General features: G+C 36.5%; 1 protein-coding gene across 3 annotated transcripts; it reads right to left on the bottom strand.

Moving 5' to 3' along the window:
• Positions 1-558: 558 nt before the first annotated feature.
• On the bottom strand, positions 559-17,318 carry LOC138696494 (ras-related protein Rab-7L1-like). Of its 3 annotated transcripts, XM_069821530.1 has the most exons (7): positions 17,163-17,318; positions 16,456-16,615; positions 8,343-8,543; positions 8,002-8,118; positions 5,539-5,720; positions 5,081-5,202; positions 559-941 (listed from the first exon to the last, which is right to left on the bottom strand). In XM_069821530.1, the coding sequence occupies exons 2-7, from the start codon at positions 16,463-16,465 to the stop codon at positions 824-826; spliced, it is 750 nt and encodes a 249-aa protein (XP_069677631.1). In that variant the 5' UTR covers positions 16,466-16,615; positions 17,163-17,318; the 3' UTR covers positions 559-823. The 3 variants fall into 3 exon arrangements, with proteins under 3 accessions (XP_069677631.1, XP_069677629.1, XP_069677630.1); XM_069821528.1 differs by lacking the exon at positions 17,163-17,318 and having other exon boundaries at positions 16,456-17,103; XM_069821529.1 differs by lacking the exons at positions 8,002-8,118; positions 17,163-17,318 and having other exon boundaries at positions 565-941; positions 16,456-17,091.
• Between the last annotated feature and the right edge of the window lie 3,246 nt (positions 17,319-20,564).

The following is a 20,564-nucleotide window of genomic DNA, read 5'->3' on the forward strand; positions in this document are numbered from 1 at the left end:
CTGAACAAATGTTAAGCTTTGACTATTCCAACCACAGTAATGAAAAAAAAAGTGCTTACATAGGTATACATTAGCTGTAGCTGCTCTATCTATTTGGACCGGTCACAACTCTTAACATGAACTGCTTATACTACGAGACCGGGCGGTCGCTCACATTCTCTATACTACCGTACATCGGCAACCTGATTGCATGCTGCGCGTGGCAATTCAACGAAGTCTACTGATAAGCTTCAGGTGCCCGTCGCCCCAAGCCCTGCCTGACCATCCGACTCTGACAGGTGAGTCATCCTGCCTAAACCCTTTATAGAGCCAATCCCATCCGCACAAGAGTAGCCTGATAAGCCCCAGGGGCCCAGAGTCAAGCCCTTCCTATATCAGTATTGGAAACCCGTACTATCCCCGAGACTTCACGCCATCCAGTTTTTACTATTGCAGAAGATATATTAAATGAGGGGGAGGTGGAGAGTGTTAGCTGTTCATCTCTGTTGTCTCCATTATTTGTTATGTTTTTTTTTTTTTTAATTTTGTTATCTACTTTTGTTTCTGCTGCAAATGACAATAACACGGATTTATATAGCCTAATTCTAATTTTGATTCTCTTATCAAGTATTTATTTTTTCATAACTTATTATACAGTAAGCTTACGTATAAACAACCTGATATTCCAATTATAATTATCGCTTTATAAGGCTAGTTTTATATTTATAGTTTTAATGTTCGATTACTTGTTACTTCCATTTCTAAAATTTTTACTTATTCACATAATGAAAAGAGTATAAATATTCTAAACATGAAAAACTATTAAACACGTAAATTATTCATTTCAGCAGGAGCACCGTTTGCGGTGTTCAGCACTTGACGCTGGTCCACTGAGTCTCAGACTTTCTGACATTCGAACATCGTGTATTCCATCTTGTCTCATCATAGCATCCACAAGGAACCTGAAATAAATAAATAAACAAACAAACAAACAAACACATGAACCAACAAAAAACAAGCACCAATTGTTATTATTATTATTATTATTATTATTATTATTATTATTATTATTATTATTATTATTATTACGTTTTTAAAGAGAACCTGTAACACCTCCGGAAAGGATGCCTTTATTCATGTGTGTCATACTGAAAATACTCCATATTTCTAGCACTGAAGTTTGATCCCGGACAGGTACGGATTGAGTTGCTGAACAGTCTCTGAATCAGGGGCGTATTTTGCGGACTACCGGGGCTACCGGCGGCGGTAGCCCAAGGAAATTACAAAAGAAAAAGTTTATAATATAACATAATGTAATAATTTTGTATTACCGTATTAGTTTTACCACAGTAATTAAAATTAAAGTAATTGTTAGATTTACAGTATATGCGCTCTCTGCTCTCGAAAAGAAACAAGTTGTCAAGGCGGCATCACTGGAGAAACCGCTGCTACGAAGGGTAGCCTGTGACCGTTCCGCTCACGTCGCACAACTCCCCGTCCCCCGCTCTCTTCTGTTTCCATCGTGCAGTGTAGGCGGGTGAGTTGCCGCTCTCGTGATCGGTTTCTTGGAAGGCGCGAAGCAACAATATGCTTAGTACGCTAGCTCATTAATGTGATTGTGTTCTTGCAGTGCAGTATTTTAAATTTGTGATTTGTTCGAGTGTCTAAGAGTTATATTAATTGTGAATTATTAAGTTTTTAATTTCCCAATTAAGTGATATTGTGAAAAATATAGCAGAACAAGTTTCTGGAGAGGTTTGTGTTGAAAATGACTGTGTAATAGAAGGTTTATTAAAAGTGCCTTTTAACCGTCGTACATACAACGAGAAAGTTGAAATTGTGAAAATGGAAAGACCAACTCCTGAGTTAAATTTGTCCATGGACGTAAAAGAAAAACAGCGTGAGTATACGCGCCATTTCACTTCAACATCATATGGTAAGTGGAATTGGTTGTGTGGTAGTTCTAAACTGTCTAAACTATTTTGCTGGCCATTTTTGTTATTTAGCCGCGAAACTAATGTGTGGTCAAAAGAGGGGTTTTCTAATATGAACTCCCTTCGAACGGCAGTCCTAAAACACGACAAATCAAAAGCTCATATTTATAGTAGCATGAACTTTGCAAACTTTGGGAAGACAAGAATTGATTTACAGCTAGATAAGCAAAAAGTTCTACACATCAACCAACACAATGCTCTTGTGAAAAAAAATCGGGAGATTTTACTGCGTCTTATTAACGCAGTCTGCTTCCTAGGAAAACAAGAATTGGCTTTTCGGGGTCATAATGAGAGTGTGGAATCAGACAATAGAGGAAATTATATTGAATATTTAAGTTCCTTAAGTGAATTTGACCATTTACTGGCCAATCATCTTGAGAGTTCAACAGTATTCCGTGGTACTTCTCCCGCAATTCAGAATGACTTAATATTTGCTATAAGTGGGGTTATGATAAAGAACATAAAATCTGAAATAGACGAAGCACCTTTTGTGGCCATTGTTGTTGATGAAACAAGTGACTGCTCTAATCAGAGTCAATTGTCCACTGTTTTAACATACGTCGACAGTATTGCCAATGTTCAAGAACGGTTTATAGGATTCACAAATGTCAGTTCGGACAAAACTGCTGCTGCTTTGTTTCAGCATGTGGAAGGTGTTATAGCAGAATACAATGTCGTCAATAAGTTAATTGCACAGACATGCGATGGTGCTTCAGTTATGTCGGGAAATATTAATGGCTTAAAAACAAAAGTTCAAGAAAAGTATCCTCAAGCACTATTTGTCCATTGTTACAGCCATGTTCTCAATTTAGTTTTGCAACAAACAACTTATCCATTCCAGAATGCCGCATTTTTTTCAAAACACTGTCGGGTTTAGCTGCATTTTTCTCATCATCTCCTAAAAGATCAGAAAAACTCAAGGAATTTATGAAAAAGAAACTCCCAAAATTAGCACCAACTAGATGGAATTTTACATCTCGGCTTGTAAATACAGTAAAGGAATACAGAGAACAACTGACTGCTTTCTTTGAAAATATCATTTGTAATGACTCTGAAGAAAACTGGGATGATGTAATTGTGCATGCTCAAGGATATTTGTATTTTTTTCACACGGTTTCAGAATATATTTCTTCTTGAAGTCTATGCTAGAGTGTTCGCATATACAGATGTGCTCTACAATATTCTTCAGACAAAAAGTCTAGACATAGCATACTGCTTGCAAGAGGTATCAAAGTTAAAAAATACTATATTCGAGTTCAGACGTAGTGGGTTTCCGTCCATATGGAGTAATATGGAAAATGAAAATTCTTCAGCCAATACAATGGAACCACCATTAAAGCGAAGAAAAGGAGATGATGAATTGAAATACAGGCAGCTGTACTACAGCATACTAGATCGTATGCACATGGAAATTACTGACAGATTTTCTGATTATGGAAAGCTTCAGTTCACATATCTACTAGATTCTCAAAAATTTTCTGCTTATAGAAAAAACTTCCCGAATGAGGCACTAAACAAATTATTTCAGTCCTATAACAGTCACTTTGATCAAGTACGTTTGAAAAATGAATTAAGTGTAATATATTCAGCAGAAGTCTTTGATTTTTCGAACAAATCTATCCATGAAATATTATCTGCCATATATGAAAACCAGCTGAACCAAGTTATTCCTGAAGTCCTTAAATTGGCAACATTAATTGTGACAATACCAGCTACGTCAGCATCGGTAGAAAGAACATTTTCTGCGTTGAAGAGAATAAAATCCTACTGTAGATCAACTCATACACAAGAACGTTTATCCGGCTTGGCACTGATGTCCATTGAAAAGTCATTTCTACAGGAACTTCGCAAGCGGCCCAACTGTAATTTCAATGACGAAGTCATCAAAGTATTTTCGTCCCAATCAAGACGTCTGGAATTCACATATAAATAGGTAAGGAATTTTATTATAGGGTTTTAAAAATATATTTTGTGTAATAATAGGGTCAGTGGTAGCCCAGACCCTTAAACCAGTATACGCCACTGCTCTGAATAGGAATTAAGTTATTATTACTCGACACAGAGGAGAGCTCGTGTCGTTGTGTTTATACAGTCTTCTGCATAAATAAATATATAGTCCGCACAATATAAAAATTGGAGCACATAAGTGTATCCATAAAAATGATTGCGAAGCTATACACATTGTAAAATTTACAAATTATTATTATTATTATTATTATTATTATTATTATTATTATTATTATTATTATTATTATTATTGGAGAAAATGCACAAACGATTAAGGAAAACACGGGAATTTTACTTGAAGCAAGTAAAGAAATAGGTTTGGAAGTAAATCCCGAAAAGACAACGTATATGATTATGTCTCGTGAACAAAACATAGTGCGAAATGGAAATATAAAAATTGGAAATTTGTCCTTTGAAGAGGTGGAAAAATTCAAATATCTTCGAGCAACAGTAACAAATATAAATGACACTCGGTAGGAATTAAACGCAAAATAAATATGGGAATCGCTTGCTATTATTCGGCTGAGAAGCTTTTGTCTGCTCTCAAAAAAGTCTAAAGTTAGAATTTATAAAACAGTTATATTACTGGTTGATCTGTATGGTTGTGGAATTTGAACGCTCACTTTGAGAGAGGAACAGAGATTAAGGGTGTTTGAGAATAATCTTAAGAATATTCGTCTAACTTTTTGGATCGTATTGAAACTATGGACGAAACATGGATCCATCATTATGATCCAGAAACAAAAAAAAAAAAATGAAATAAAAATAAAAAGAATGGAAATACTCTGGTTCTCTCTGCCCACAGGAATTTTTCACTCAAAAATCTGATTTTTGGGGCAAAGACGGAATAATTATGGCCATGGCACACTACTTACTACTTATATAGAAGAGCACATTATTTGTCATTATTAACTAAGCTTCGAGAAAACATTGGGCGAAACTGTCAAGTACACAGTAATTTCAATCAAACCATAGTTCTGCTTACAGGAAATCATATCTTCTTTCCCATCACATAGTACATCATCTCCTATGAAAAAATACGTTAGATAAGGCTGTTTAAAAATAAGAAGAAAACACATTAAAATAAAAAAATAGCTCACTTCATGGAATCGTTAACCATGAGCCCTTCTTTCGCTGATGTCTCGGTCCAACCAATGAAACTGTTTTCCTTGTAAAATGACTCAATTTCCATTTGGTCAACTTGTCTTTGCGGCAAGTCACACTAGAAAAGAAAAAGTAGCACTGAGTTATACAGTATATATAATTCATTTTGAGAGCATTTATAAACTAGGCTCTCCTCTTTCGAATTGCTTTGAAATCACTTTTCCATCTTCTTTTACATTGTAAAACTGCACCCATATAGTGTCCCGCATTCTTTATTATTTTATGTTTATGATTAAAGATTTACGATCTTTTGTAAATATACACAAAATAGAAATAAATATCTATACCGGTAGGTACCTGTAAGGGATCGAAGGGTTTCCTAAATCATAAATTACGCCTTTGTCCGGAGACTTTAAAGCACATCACTCACTCTTACAATCTCGCAATTTCCTACCTTGTTTGCAAGAAGTATGCACGGGATGGGGTTGCCATCTGGAAGCGTGCATTTGGCATCGACATCTCTCTTCCATTTGTGTGTGTTTACAAAAGAATTTTTGTTGGTCAAATCAAACATGAGGACACAACCATGACAGTCTTTGTAATATACTCTTGTCATCCATGTGAACCTCTCTTGGCCTGTTTGTAACACATGAAAGGTCAAATACTAAAATGACAGTAGATATTACAGCAATAGTTCAAGCAGTGCCTGCTTCTGGAATTGGGCTGTCCGGTCTCGCCCCGCCTGTGTGAGTGAAATGTCAATTCAAATAATTAACATAAAGACATGTTCTCACTATGTAAGTTAATCCACTTCTGGCTGATATATACTGTACATTTATTACCAGGCAGTATATCTCACTTGACGATATTTGTCAGAGGAAGAACAATTGTTTGTATGCATCTGAGGTCTGATTAGTGTAATATGTAGCTAGTCGGCGATGTATGCAATGGAGGGGAAAAGAAACTGGCCACCCTACCCCATTATCTCCTAGCATAGTTGCCTCATAAGTGGTGTCTTCTTGGTATCACTTGTGAGCTTCAGACCTGTCTTCGGACAATTGACTAAACAACATATACAGGGTTGTTTCCGATCTCTGATAACGAATTTGAATGACGTCATGTGCGTCAGAAATCACACCGACAGCTTAATTGCGGCGAGAGGTGACAGACCAGCAGTGAGTGATTTCATAATCAGAGTGCACAGTGTTTCACAGTAGCAATGCCCAAGAAAATCGAGCCTTTTTGGGAGGGGTACATAACAGCTCTTTCCGATGCCAAGTATAGTTACGTGAAAATCATAGAAGCCCGCAAAAAACCATGGTTCCGTTATTTCCAAAAAAAAAAAAAAAAAAAGGCATCTTGTGTGTACCTAATAAGACTGGCAAAGCTCGGATGAGATTAATTCCAGAGTGGAAAAAGCAAGCAAATCTATCCCCCGTCACAAGTCGCCGCACCCCACGAGATGATACAAATTAATTCCATTCGAGCTTTACCAATCTTATTAAGTACACAGAAGATACCTTTCTTGGAAACAACGAAACCTCGTTTATTGTATGCTTTTTTTATTTTTACTTAACTGTACTTGGCATCGGAAAGGGTTGTTATGTACCCCTCCCAAAAAGGCTCGATTTTCTTGGGAATTTCTGCTGTGAGTCGCCGTGCACTCTGACTATGAGATCACTCACTACTGATCTGTCACCTCGCGCCACAGTTCAGCTGTCGTGTGACTCCTGACGCACATTATGTCATTCAAATTCGTTATCAGAGATCAGAAACAACCCTGTATATATATAGCCTACCTTGAATCGTTAGTCATGTCATTAATTTTTCTGGATGTATCCTTCAGTAAAGAGTAATAAAAATTATGGTATCATTTTGCTGTGTTTTGGATAGTTTTTCCAAAAATAAAGTAGATTATTAAATACGTTAATTGTTTCTTCGTACAAGTTGTAATCAGTGGCCGAATGTACTACAATATCTGTTGTGTGTTCCGGAGAATAACTTCTTCACAGATCGTGATTTGAATAGAAGAATGGGAGCTCACTGTCACTTAATTTGTTTTTAATCTTTTAAGAAAAAAATACAGATGGTGCATTATTAATTTTTCTGTTTTAAGCGTGTAGAGAGAAACTGCAAGAAGTATTTTACTTCAACCAATTAGAAATAGTTGCCTCCCACTTCATTTTGTAGAGTAGTTAACCAGTAAACTTCCATACGAGGAAGCAAATTTCTACAACTCTTTCATTACTCGACCATTCAGTTTGTGGAACGGCAGTAGCTTGTACTAATACACAGCGCGCCTCTGTTACGTCACCTGTGTAGACTATGCCTTTCTCTTTCCCACAGTGTAACATATGATCGCAGCGCCGCTGTTTACGTTCCACATACAAAATTATCACCTACTAAACGCAATTGCTTATGTTTGCATTTACTACTTAAATTTCTTGTTTTCTCCTTCATTGCAAATCTCACCTAAAATCTCATTATCATCAATCCCATCAATGCAAAATAACATAATAGTTGCAGTAGTTGATACAGCGTCGTTAAATAACCAACTAAATACTAAGAATGATTATACTTTGTGTGCATTATTCCCGAATAAATTGATTCGTAAATACTGAATATGAATAAAATCCTTGCAATAGTTTAAAAAGAAAAAAGTCATTGTCAACAAACAGATGCCAGTCAATCCTGGAATAAGGGTTTGGGTAGGAAGAGTAAGACAAGTTTCCTAATGTATGAATAATAACCTGAAGTAAATTTCACCAAGCGTTCAGGAAATTTGGTGATTTTGGCTTAAGCTGGCTGAAGATCAAGAGACTCGAACAAGTAGGCCCCAGTAGTACTTGCTATTTCTCAAGTCATTCCCAGTGATTCAAATTGGAGTGTATGCAAAGGTTGGGGAGACCTGACTTACGATGAGTTGTGGGGGTCAAAGTCGGGGCCCTCATTGCTGCAATGGTCCCTGTCGTTGTCCTTGCCATTCCTGGTGATGTATTCCGAGGTTCCAGAGCTGATTGAGCTGATTTCAGCACTGTCAATATAATTAGTTAAGGAGAAATTAGGAAATGGTGATTCCGGCTTAAGATGGGCTGGTGATGGGCCCTGATCACTTGTGAACTCCATAAAAGGATAGTGCTTTAAATCAGGTCGCGACTAGCTTCTTTTCAGTCTATTTCTATTATGTTTACATGTTACATAGGCCTATAGTAATGTTTTATATATTATTTTGTGGTTTCCTTAATGAAATAAACTTACCTGCAATATCCCATAGCTGTAATTTCACTGTTTGTTTATCAGACCATTTTACAATTTTCAGTGCAAAATCCACACCTACAGTTCCTTTGTAATCTTTTCTGAATGAGTTTTGAACGTAGCGCTGAACAAATGATGTCTTCCCAACAGTTGGATCTCCTATAACTATCACTTTATATAGTTTTTCAGGTATAACAATTGATCCTGAAAAAAAGAGGAAAGAAAAATACTAAAAAAATTTGCTATTTAAAAAGTTAAAAGAACACACGCAGAAGTTCTCCTTCCGTCATTTTTTAAATTTCTGTTTTTATGTTAGTAGACAGCGATGTATGCAACGGAGAGGAAGGGAACTAGTCACTCTACCCATTATCTCCTGGCTTAGTTGCCTTATAAATGATGTCTTATAGGCGTCATGAGGTTCCAATGTGTCTTCGGACTGCTGACGAAACATGGTGTTTTCAAGTTCGTCTATAATGTGGGAATTATTTCTGTAGTCTTTATTTTTAGGGTGCTCCACAAATAATAGTCGTACACGGTATGGTGATACTCTGGGGAACATACTGGCCATACTCTTTAGAAATGATTCTGTCATCAAAACCCTTTTTCATTAATTTCAAAGAATCCAGTACAGTGTGTGCTTTGATAGAATCTTGTTGAAGGTATCCCTCTGAATTTATTGTATCTTCAAAAAAAAAAAAAAAAAAAAAAAAAAACACATGGGCCCTATTATTTTGCTTCCAATTACAGCACACCGTACACTAATATTATTTACCATGCAACGAAACTTTGTGTACTTACAGGGAAGTTTCTGTGCTCGAGTATCTATTATATTCTATTGAGCAACATGGAAGGAGAACTTTTGCGTGTAAATGAACATCTTATCAAAAGACGTCGGGAATGTGTTCATTTAGACGGATATTACTTCGAAGAACTGCTAGAACACAATTTAGTAATCTAGTCTTTATGAAATAAAAATATTATTGTGTCTGTGCCTTCATATGACTAAAAATCATAAATATACGAACGACTAGAATTACGCGCGAAGTTATAGATCGATAATGGCGCAAATTAAGCCGAACACGCATACATAGTTCATGCACGCATTCCCGGCCGGGAGTCGAATGAGACGCTTTGTATAAACGAATAAAAGTAATAGATTGGCCGCGTCTATGGCTCAAGCGGTAGAGCGTCGGACTTCCATTTACACGGCCTAGGTTCAATCTCCAGCGAGGTCGTGATGGAATTTGTGGGACGAAGTAAACGTTACAGAGTGTTTTTCTCGAGGTACTCCCTTTCCCTCTATCATTCCATCAATACTTTCCACCTTCCCTCATTTCATCTGTCTGCAGTATTTAAAAATAGGCTGAGGTGAAGTCGTGGGGCAGTACGCGTTTCCGATGCTGATATAGGAAAGGTTGGGGCTCAGGCCCCTAAGGCTTATCAGGCTACTCAGAGGATGGGACCTGGCTCTATCAGGGGCTGAGGCAGGATGACCACCGATCAGCATGGGATTAACGAATGCCACCCGACTAGAGGAAGCGCAAAGAAAGCTTGCCCATTTGACTGATGCGCAGAGAACGATATTCGGTCCTCGTGCCGTCATGCTCGTTACAGGGCTGCTATGAATCACGTAATGCTGATTACAGGGCGCATTCGAAAGCGCGGTCTTGAGCTGTTCGTATCGTGAAATGTATTGTGCAGAGCGGGTAGAAGCCAGCGTATGCGTTACATATTCTGCGTTTTATCTCTCATATTATGATTTTTATAGAGTTCAAAGTGTGTTTGTAAAATAACAGAGTACTGTATAGCATTCTATGTACTTAACAATGCCCCCCGTTGACTTTAAATTAGGAAGTTCTAATGAAACGTTACACAATCAAACTAGGGAACTGATTTATAACGTTTATAAATGTATGAAAAATGAAACAGGCTCCGCTCGTAACGTAAGGAGTATATACAGATTAAAATAAATCGACCATAGTACCACGCTAGTTATCGGAACATTTTAATAAAATCACATAGTATTAGTTATTAGTATTTTATTACAATGTCAAATATCAATTATTACACGATCACATATTTCTTATAACATCTTTGTAATTTCAATCAGTGATTTTATATGTAAAAGAATTCGTGCTTCTGTATTTTCAACAATGTTATGTTATTAGTTACTCTGCAACTAGGTTTAGGTTCCATTACATGCGCTGTGATAAATCTCACTCGAAACTAGAGATGGGTAAAAAATAACACAACAGTTATTTTGGAACTGTTCCGGTCTCGGAACTGTTGCAAAAATGAACAGTAGGTCGGAACCTCCTGTTCCGAAATAACAGTGTTCCGACTCCGAGCTGCTCACTTGCCCAGCTGTTACGGGCTCGCAGTACCGCGTTGCACAAGGTATGTTCCGACTCCGAGATAACAGTCGGAACGTCGGAGCTTGTTCCGATGAACCAACGACAGCTGCAGTTACACTGTTCTCGTTGTTCTTTATGTTGTACTTGGAACTTCGTTGGATGAAGTTGGTACTTGAAACTCTCACGTGGTTGGAGGGGGGCGCATGGAAATTGAAATCCTTGCGGTGGCGCGAACTTTAATATAAAAATTTGTAAGACTGGCCAATCATCTGTAATGTTATAGTAAGTATTTAATAATCTGTAATATTCATTCCCGCTTTATGGTTTATTTCACCATTAGTTGACTAATTCTGTTTTATAAACATTCTACAAAGTCATAAAGTACGCACACTATTATTAATTCATTGATCAGCTGATTCTGTACAAAGGTTAAAGTCGTAAATGGTAATGAGTGGTTTAGTTACAATGTCTGTATGTCGTTTGTTGAGGTTAAGTCTGACAAACATAAGTTTTTGTGCTATCTCCTCTGTTATCAAAGAACGACAAAAATGTTGTAGCATTATTTGTTGGAAACTACCCATATAAGTACTGATTTGGAGAGCGAGGTTTAATGCGAAGTTTAAATTACACTTTGGTAAAGATGCGATTCCAACATTTTACTAACCCACTGCGGGGTTTCCAGGTTTCAGTACTGCCAATATATATCTTTTTTATTTATGAAATTGTAATATTTATTATTATTATTATTATTATTATTATTATTATTATTATTATTATTATTATAACTGTGCATTAAGAAAAGTAAAAATAAAAATTAATGATTCGTTTTTTTTTTAATTATGTAATAGAGAGAACAGAAATTACATACCATATGTTTTAAATGTTTTTAGTTGGTTACCATGTCTTTATAACTTTATGTACGAAAACAAAGTGTTGTATTCTGTCCTTGTAGTCAACAGCTGTGTAATTACTAACATTAAGATTTTGAGTCCTGCCCGCTTGCACAGCAATTTTCCAAAATCGATTCGAATGTGCATTGCAGTGCCATCTATAGATAAGAATGTGTACTATGTCATGCCTATGAGTGCTCCAGTGTGAGCTGCATGGTGTTATTTATCTATGGTGAAGAGGGAGGGTACTGCACCGTTCGTTTGAACGACTCAACGACTCCGACTCATCACCACTGGTGACTGTTATTTCGGAACTGTTATTTGGAACATAGTATTTTTTCGGAACCGGAACCGTCGGAACTGTTCCGGGAAAAGAACAACTTCGCCCATCACTACTCGAAACATCAAGCCAGCAGACGACTGAGAACTGCCGACAGTTTGCCAATCGAATCGAAGCGAGGTCGAGTGCACCCGAACGTTTCCGAAAGTTCGCGCAGCTTTTCGTGGCAAGCTCTTCTTGCGTTTACTCTACCTGTCGGACTTGGAATATCATCGCATATACAGAGTGTTTAAAAAAAAGTGTCGCATATTTTTACAGGAGGTAGCATTGGTCGAAACTAGAAAAAAAAGGTTCCTATAAACATGTGCCCAGAAACAAATATCTATTGAGATATGGGCAATGCTGAATTGTGGCCTACGATACCTACCTGTCTGTTACGTAGACACTACAGAAGGTGCTCTATGTGGTTACCACGCATTGTTACACATGCTTCAGTTCTTTTTTCTCAGTGAATCACGAACTCTTGCGACCACACTTGGCTGGTGTCGGATTTTCTCACATGCATTTAATACACGCTCCTGTAACGTTTATACTTTGTCGATGGGTGTGGCATATACCAGTGTCTTTAAATCCAAAGGATTTATTTAGGTCAGGTGAACGGGGAGGCCATGCTACTGGCCTACTCGACCAATCCATTGCTCTTTTACCTCCGGGTTCGTATTATCGCACGAGGCGTAGAAAATGGGGTGGTGTCCCTTCGTGCATAAAAAGAAAGACAGCCTACGCCACTGAATACTGTACGTACAGTACCGGTACGTACTTACTAACACAAGTAAAATGATAGACTCCGTAGTATCCTGGACCTTTGTTTACTATTACATTCTCTGTGTTAAGGGATGCTATACACGCTCAAAATGTGCACCATTATTTTGTGTTTAAACTAATAACGATCATAGACCACAATACAGCATGGCCCATATCTCAACAGATAGCCTATTTGTTTCTGGACACATGTTTATAGGAACTTTTTTTTTCTACTTTCGACCTATGCTACCTCCTGAAAAATATGCAACACTTTTTTTTAAACACATTGTATAGGGCGCACAATGGACCAAAGCAAGCCTTGCAACGACCCGTTCCAAGTCCAGCCCTCGAAAAGCCAAGCCAGTAGTTTGCCGACTCTATTCTTCAAGAGTAAAATTCTGCAAGCCTGCATTTCATATTTCTTATCTGCTCATGTGCGAAATTCCTTTTCTTCTCTACGTCCTATTTGTAAGTCCTCGTCGTCTTTTCTGCGCACATTTCATTCAATATTTGAGTCTTCTTCATGTTTAAGTGAGAGTTCTCACAACTAAACATATGAAGAGCCGATGTTCTTGTAATTTACTGGGTCACAAAAACATATTTTGTTACGGAACATACCAATTTCTTACAGCGATTAAAAAGTAAATGCTAGTGGAAGCGTTTAGCTCGACTGCGTACAATGTATTCGTACATCACTCTGCCGAGTCTAGCTAACGTTGTCATACGTCCCTATTTAGGTATAGGTCCTGCGTGTTATTTTTTTTTACTATAGTATTAATGAAGAATATTGTGATGCGACTTAATTTTTACTACTGAAATAGATTTCTTGATTCAGAGACAACGGCCATTTTCTCATCATTTTTATTGACGTCAACAATGAAATAGTAAATTATGATATAAGAGTAAAATAAGATTTTATTCGTCAGCGCCAGTGGAAAATTTTTTAGTGCCCGAGACGAAGCCGAAAATCTGTTTATTCTCGTGTGCTGTACATTATTTTATCCATTACTGATATCTAAATTTAATTTTAAATAAATTGTAGATGCAGACCCTTTCTTTGTAATTTGTTGTTTCTGAAGAAGTTATAAATAAATGAATGAATTGTATGGACTTTATTGTTGCTAATATGTTGGTTGTCATGAAGAGAGTGATTTAAAAAATTTTAATTCACTGCTGAGAGTTAAAAACTTTTGACTGTTGTAAATAAGGCCATTGTTTTGGTTGCTAAGGATGGTGAAAGAAATACCAGTTTAGAAACGAGTCATGGATAAATAAAGTCATGCGCCTATTAACCGTTTAATCTTGAAGTAATAGACATTTAACTCTCTTGCAGTTCTATCATTTTTTCTATTTAGTTATTTAACGATGCTGTATCAACTTTATTTAGCGTGGATGGGATTGGTGATAGCGAGATGGTATTTGGCGAGATGAAGCCGAGGATTCGCCATAAATTACCTGACATTCGCCTTATAGTTGGGAAAAACCTCGAAAAAAAAACCCAACTAGGTAATCAGCCCAAGCCGGAATCGAAACCACGTCCGAAAGCAACTCCGGATCGGCAGGCAGGCGCCTTAGCCGACTAAGCTACGCCGGTATTGCCAACCCTACCAGCCGGCTGCTGGCCTCACGTCCACATGCCGAAGCAGAGGTGAACGATCATCCAATCAGAATGGAGGTATCGTGTGGTTAGCATGATGATCCCCCAAGCCCGATTCACGATGCTGGGTGGGCACCGGTCCCATACACTGGCCGAAATTTCATGAAAAAATTTCTTCATCCATGAGGACTCGAACCAGCGCGCATTCCGTAACGCGAGTCCTAGGCAGGATGCCTTCGACCACGACGCCACGGCGCGGGACACCGAAATAATAATCTATAAATTTCTATCGTGCCCCTGATTGAAGTTCTGCCTGATATGTACATCTATTATCAGGCAGTACATCTCACTTGACGATATGTGTCAGAGGAAGAACAACTTGTTTGTATGCATCTGAAGTCTGATTGTTTTAATATGTTGCTAATCGGCCGATGTATGCAATGGAGGGGGAAAGGAACTGGCCACCCTACCCCATTATTTCCTGGCCTAGTTTTCTCATAAGTGGTGCCTTGTTGGTATCACTTTTGAGGTTCAGATCTGTCTTTGGACAATTGACAAAACAACATCGATTTCTACCGTAATTGGCCCCAAATATAGGACTTACTAGAATCTGTTACAAAGTTACAATAATTACAATAGTATGTCGGCAGTCTTTGAAAGTTGTAAACGTCTTCAACAATGCACAGGCATTCACTTCCTTTACTTTTTCTTGGATTACCGTACGCGCTGGATGTATTTCCTACTGCAAAGACATTTTCCAGTCTTATTCAGATTACGATGGCTTTATTTGTTAAATATGGTTTATTTAACGACGCTCGCAACTGCAGAGGTTATATCAGCGTCGCCAGTGTGCCGGAATTTTGTCCCGCAGGAGTTATTTTACATGCCAGCAAATCTACTGAAATGAGCCTGTCGCATTTAAACACACTTAAATGCCGGGATCGAACCCGCAACCTCGAGCATAGAAGGTCAGCGCTATACCAACTATCCTACCGAGACCGACTTGAGGATTAATATCACGAAATCTGCTTTCCCTTGTTACTATTGTTTAAAAAGTATCAGTTTACCTGAATTGATCAATCACCACCAATCACAGTTCAGATTGTTTTCATTGGTAATTGGTCACTCAAGACAAACAGGTATTGTATATTTTAAACTGCTAATGCTGGAAGGGAGGCTTTTTTATATCTTTTACGGCATAATTATCAAGTGGGCATCCTACAAGTCAGTAGGTATTTTACCCATAAATTTTTATTGCTTTAAATGCGAGAATATTAACATTTTTAGGTTTACAAATTCGGGGTCCAGTAATTTAAATTGTATGAATTTTTATGAAATAATTTATAGTTTTTTGTTATTTTATGATACCTAGTTTTTATAAAACAAATAATTGTTCATTCGGCAACAAGAGCTTTCATGGCTTTTGAAGGTAAATAATAATAATAATAATAATAATAATAATAATAATAATAATAACACAAAACGTTATTGTATTATAATAACAATACATGCAAGGGCTTCAGGACCCCTCAATGGGTTGTGATCCATAGTTTAAGAAGTTTAAATGTCGATATTACCTTATTTTCTTCCCATGAAGAAATATTATATATATATATATATATATATATATATATATATATATATATATACTGTTTAATCACTTTAATCCACACTGTGGATAATGTCATGTTATATTTCATGTGAAAATTTCATGTAACACTTACAAGGAAGCTGAAGTAAGATAAATAATTTAACAGAAACTTAATTTACCATACATTGAATTGTTTTCTTAAAGCCAAACCAATGTGTAATTAAGCACACAAATGTTGAAGAACCACTTGTTTGACAATAAAATACATACCATATATCATGTGCGATAAAATTCTCTGAGGGCCTATATTTTATCAATTCGAAATGAATTCAATTGCATATACCAATAGGACTATTATTATTACAAATAGAACAACAAAACAAATATGTTTATTTGGCTGCAGTAAGAGTCATGTATATGCACAAATATACATATATTTAATTAAATTAATTAATATACGTAAAAATTCTCTTTATTAACAATTAAAATTGTAATAATAATGTAGTATTATGTTTTATGAACTGTAACTTGAATATGCTCTGTGATCTAATAAAATTCATCAAGTAGACTACACACTGAGCATGTATATTGTATACTCACTTGTTTCCATCACAGGATTCACAGGGTACACTTGAACATCACTTTCAGGTCCACTGTCTTCGTCTAATGTTTCTTCCTTTTGGAGTCTGTGCGTTTCTTCCCAGTGAAGAGAATTTTGCCGAGTTTCTCCCACACTGGGCCAAAACACAAGGTGTGTCCTCTCGGACATTCCAAAACACACATGAAAACAAGTATATGTCAAGCAGGAAGCCCTAGACGTGTAGTGGGCCGTGACATGAAACATGATTCCTTAACCAAGGCTAGCAGGCGGTGAGAGGTTTTTATATAACAAGTCGCGTGATAAATAAATAGCTTCTCGTACTGTGTGGAATTGAGATATTTTCTGTTTTGTTTTGAGGATGTATCCTAAATTCATGATATATGCAAAACCATAGAATCTCCATGTAACGAGGTTATGGAGGACACCATTTACTTCTTCCCCCATTATAGCTTGACCGTGGTACAGTATATCGGAATATGGTTATTTAATAAAGGTATTTTTAGGCCACATTTCTTACAGTGTTACATCCATATCCACGATGTTTCGGCCCAAGTTGTATAGGGCTTGAACTGTAGGTCTACTACAAATTATAATAGGGTATAACTTAAAACAATCTTCCTCTTTTTCTCTCTTGTACAGAAACACATGCATACGTCAATAAAATTACGTAACAGTGCTAAGAGAAACTTTTTTATATGAAGCTTACCTTCCTGAAGAAATCATAACAAATGTAAACTCTAATTATTTTATTTAATTACGTCTTTAAGTTTACATATTATACCGGAATCACTTTTCTTTTTCCTGCGTTGTTGTGCAGTTTGTTATTCATACATCTCCAAGTGTCGGCCTGAACACATGCAGACTTCTAACACATGAGTTCAGGCTGTTGCAAAAAAAAAAATGCAGTGCTTCCATTCCTCAAATGAAGTATAGTAACGTTTACCGGTATACATTCAGAAATTTAAAATAAGTATTATAGTCCAGACACATGATCTGAAGACATTAATTCATCAATTTAAGCACAAAATTTAATCATAAACAAAAACAAAAAAGATCTTTTGAATTCAATATTTTCTAATGTTAATAGAAAAAAAAAAAGAGTTCAGACAAGTTTGGGAGGGCATAACTCCGCCTATGTTTTGCAGAACTAATATCAAAGGTCCCTTTTAGAGAATGTTTTTCTCATTATATTCTGGAATACTATACTGAAACATCAACCTCCCCCTCCCTAAATTATGGGCTGAAGTGCCACAATTTCCAATTGTATAAACTATAAACGTGGCAGAATGTTACAACAGTAGATGCAGCATGAATTTTATAAGATATATCCACCTCTCTTCATGGTCATAGTTGTATTAAAATAAAAACATAGACTACATGTGAGATTCTAAAAATGCGAGAAATAGAAATGTGAAACACGCAAGGAAATATTCATTTTGTATCAGTATGAACAATACACTTCGAACGAAATATTCTGTACACAGTATTTGGGAAGCATGGGATATCGAGAATAGGTGAGCACAGATTTAAATTTTCATTACAGTGTTGCCATGTGACAAAATGGGAAATGTTTATGCACTGAAATAAATGAAATTAAAGTGCAACAAATGACTGACGGCCATTTTTATTGCATTAAATTTTTAAGCTGGACACAGTGTATTTCAGCCTTCTGCGTTTCTTAACTAGATCCTTGAACACATCATTTTCATTCATAGGAACTTTTTCATGTGTGTATGTACATGAGAGCCAGTCCATTAAGAGGCTCCTCCCCTGTGCTGCCCTTAAAGTACATTTTTTTAATGACAAAAATGACCTTCTAGGAGTATGAGTAGTTACAGGGAGAGTTGCCATTATTGTGAACAGGTTGTGTATTACTGGAAGTAAGTCACTGTTATTATATTACAGAGCTTCAACAGCATTTTTTTTTCTGTGTGGCTTTGGGGGTTTTACCCCCAAAACCTCGCTCTCTGCTCCAGTTGGTAATGCAATTTACCACGCAGAAGTAAGGTGATAGAACCATGGTCACATATTTTTAAGGTTTTTGCTTTACAAGAAGATATCCGAAAATTTCTTGAAGAAAAAGATCGCCTTTGTGAATTTTTAAGTGATTCCGATTGATTATCCTGCTTAGCATTTCTTATTGATATAACAAAACACTTGAATGATTCGAACACCATATTACAAAGCAAAGATAAACCAAGCAATGGTTGAAGTTATGCAAGGCACAAATTTCTATGAAAAATTGTGGACATTTTCCTACATACAATGATCTACAAAACCAGTGTCCTGATTTTTTGGGAGGTTATTGAAGGTATTAAAGAACAATTTATTAAAATATGTGTAGATTTTGTGAAAACAGATTCTGAAATTTCTTTTTCCTATTTTCTTGTGATGTTGACAGTGCATTCGGACAACTGTAATTAGAACTGCTAGATTTGTAGTATGATGACTGATGATGCAGTGAAAGGAGCCTTCACTCCTAAAAATCTGATAAAATTCTATAAATTAATACCAGATGAAAAGTACCGGTATCTAGCTTTGAAGAACCAAATCCAGCTTATTATTTCCATGTTTTCATCAACATGTATGTGCATGTATTCATGTTTTTGTGTGTTTATGTATATGAATACATATTTTCAAAAATGAAAATTGAAAAACCAAAATTGAGATCGAGCTTGAATGACACACATCTTCAAGACTTCTTGATCGTGAGTACCACTGAATAGAAACAGACAGAAAATGTTTTATTTTCAAAAAGTTAGTTCGACACTTCTTATTAGGTACCGATAATTATACATGCACTTTTCTACCAAAATTGCAAATCTAACTAGTATTAGAAGTAAAATTAAATGGATGATAATAGCTTTTTCAGTAGAATCCAAGGAAGAGTCGCTGTTTACCCGATCAAGAAGTTGGATAACATAGGCCTATATGACATCACATATGTCCACACATTACATTGCAAGTACAAACAACTTTTTAATAAAAATGTGGCAATTTAACTTACTGTAGTGAATGCAGTAGGCTACATATTAGTGTCCTGCAATGTGAGAGAGGTAACCAAGACATCAGAAACTTCTCATTTCCTATGAAAAACTACTCGCAAGTTCTGTGCTAAAATTATTAAGCAGTTATAACATGAATGGAGGACAGCAAATATTTTTATGACAAGGTGAAACAAACACGACAGGCCTCCTTCTGCAGAGTGAACATCGGCGAATATCGAACTTCGCCATAGGCTACTCGACATTGAACTGAACATAGCACCTGTAATGCATGACGCTAGTATGTATAATAAGTCAATAGTTAATGAATGCAGTATTGCCATTATTCGGCTATTTATCATATTAGCTCTGGGTACAATATAAGTTAATTAATTCGTGATGTATTTGTCATATTAACTGTACCGGTAATAAGATTAATAGCAAACCAATGAAGTCATATTATATTAAATAGGCTACCTTTGGAAGTATTTTGATGTTAATTGTAAGTATAATTTTTAAGGTTTTGTTCATGAACGAATTAGTAGTGTAATGGTTATGGCAGTGGTTCACACTAGACGAAAGGTCCTAGGATCGAACCCCGGCATATTTAAAGGTAAGTCATGTATTCTGATTTAATTCTAATATAAAATGGTTTGTAGAATAAAGTACGAAGGAGGAGAAAAAGAGAAGTAGAGGAAAATATGTGAGGAAGGGAATGCAGTGAAGTGGTGTAGAGTGGTAGAAAGGAAAGTGGGAGTAGCGAGAATGTCGGGAGTGGCAGCCCCCCTTAAAATCCAATTTTGAAGTACTGCCACTGTGCACAACATCATATATCATATCAACAATCTTCTATTGGTCTGGAAAAACAGCGACTGATTCTTGGATTTTACTGCTTTTTCCTAAAAAAATTTATTGCGCATTATTGTATTCATTCATTTAGTGTTCTGCCCAAGGGCAGGTCTTTCACTGCAAACCCAGCTTTCTCCAATCTTTCCTATTTTCTGCCTTCCTCTTTGTTTCCTCATATGACCAAATTATTGTATGTATTGTATAAATTTATTTGTATTTCGAGGAATTATCTTAATGTTATAGCACAGTTTACTATATACAGTTGCGAAGCTTGA

Source organism: Periplaneta americana, chromosome 3 (genome assembly GCF_040183065.1).
Source record: "Periplaneta americana isolate PAMFEO1 chromosome 3, P.americana_PAMFEO1_priV1, whole genome shotgun sequence".
Taxonomy (NCBI): domain Eukaryota; kingdom Metazoa; phylum Arthropoda; class Insecta; order Blattodea; family Blattidae; genus Periplaneta; species Periplaneta americana.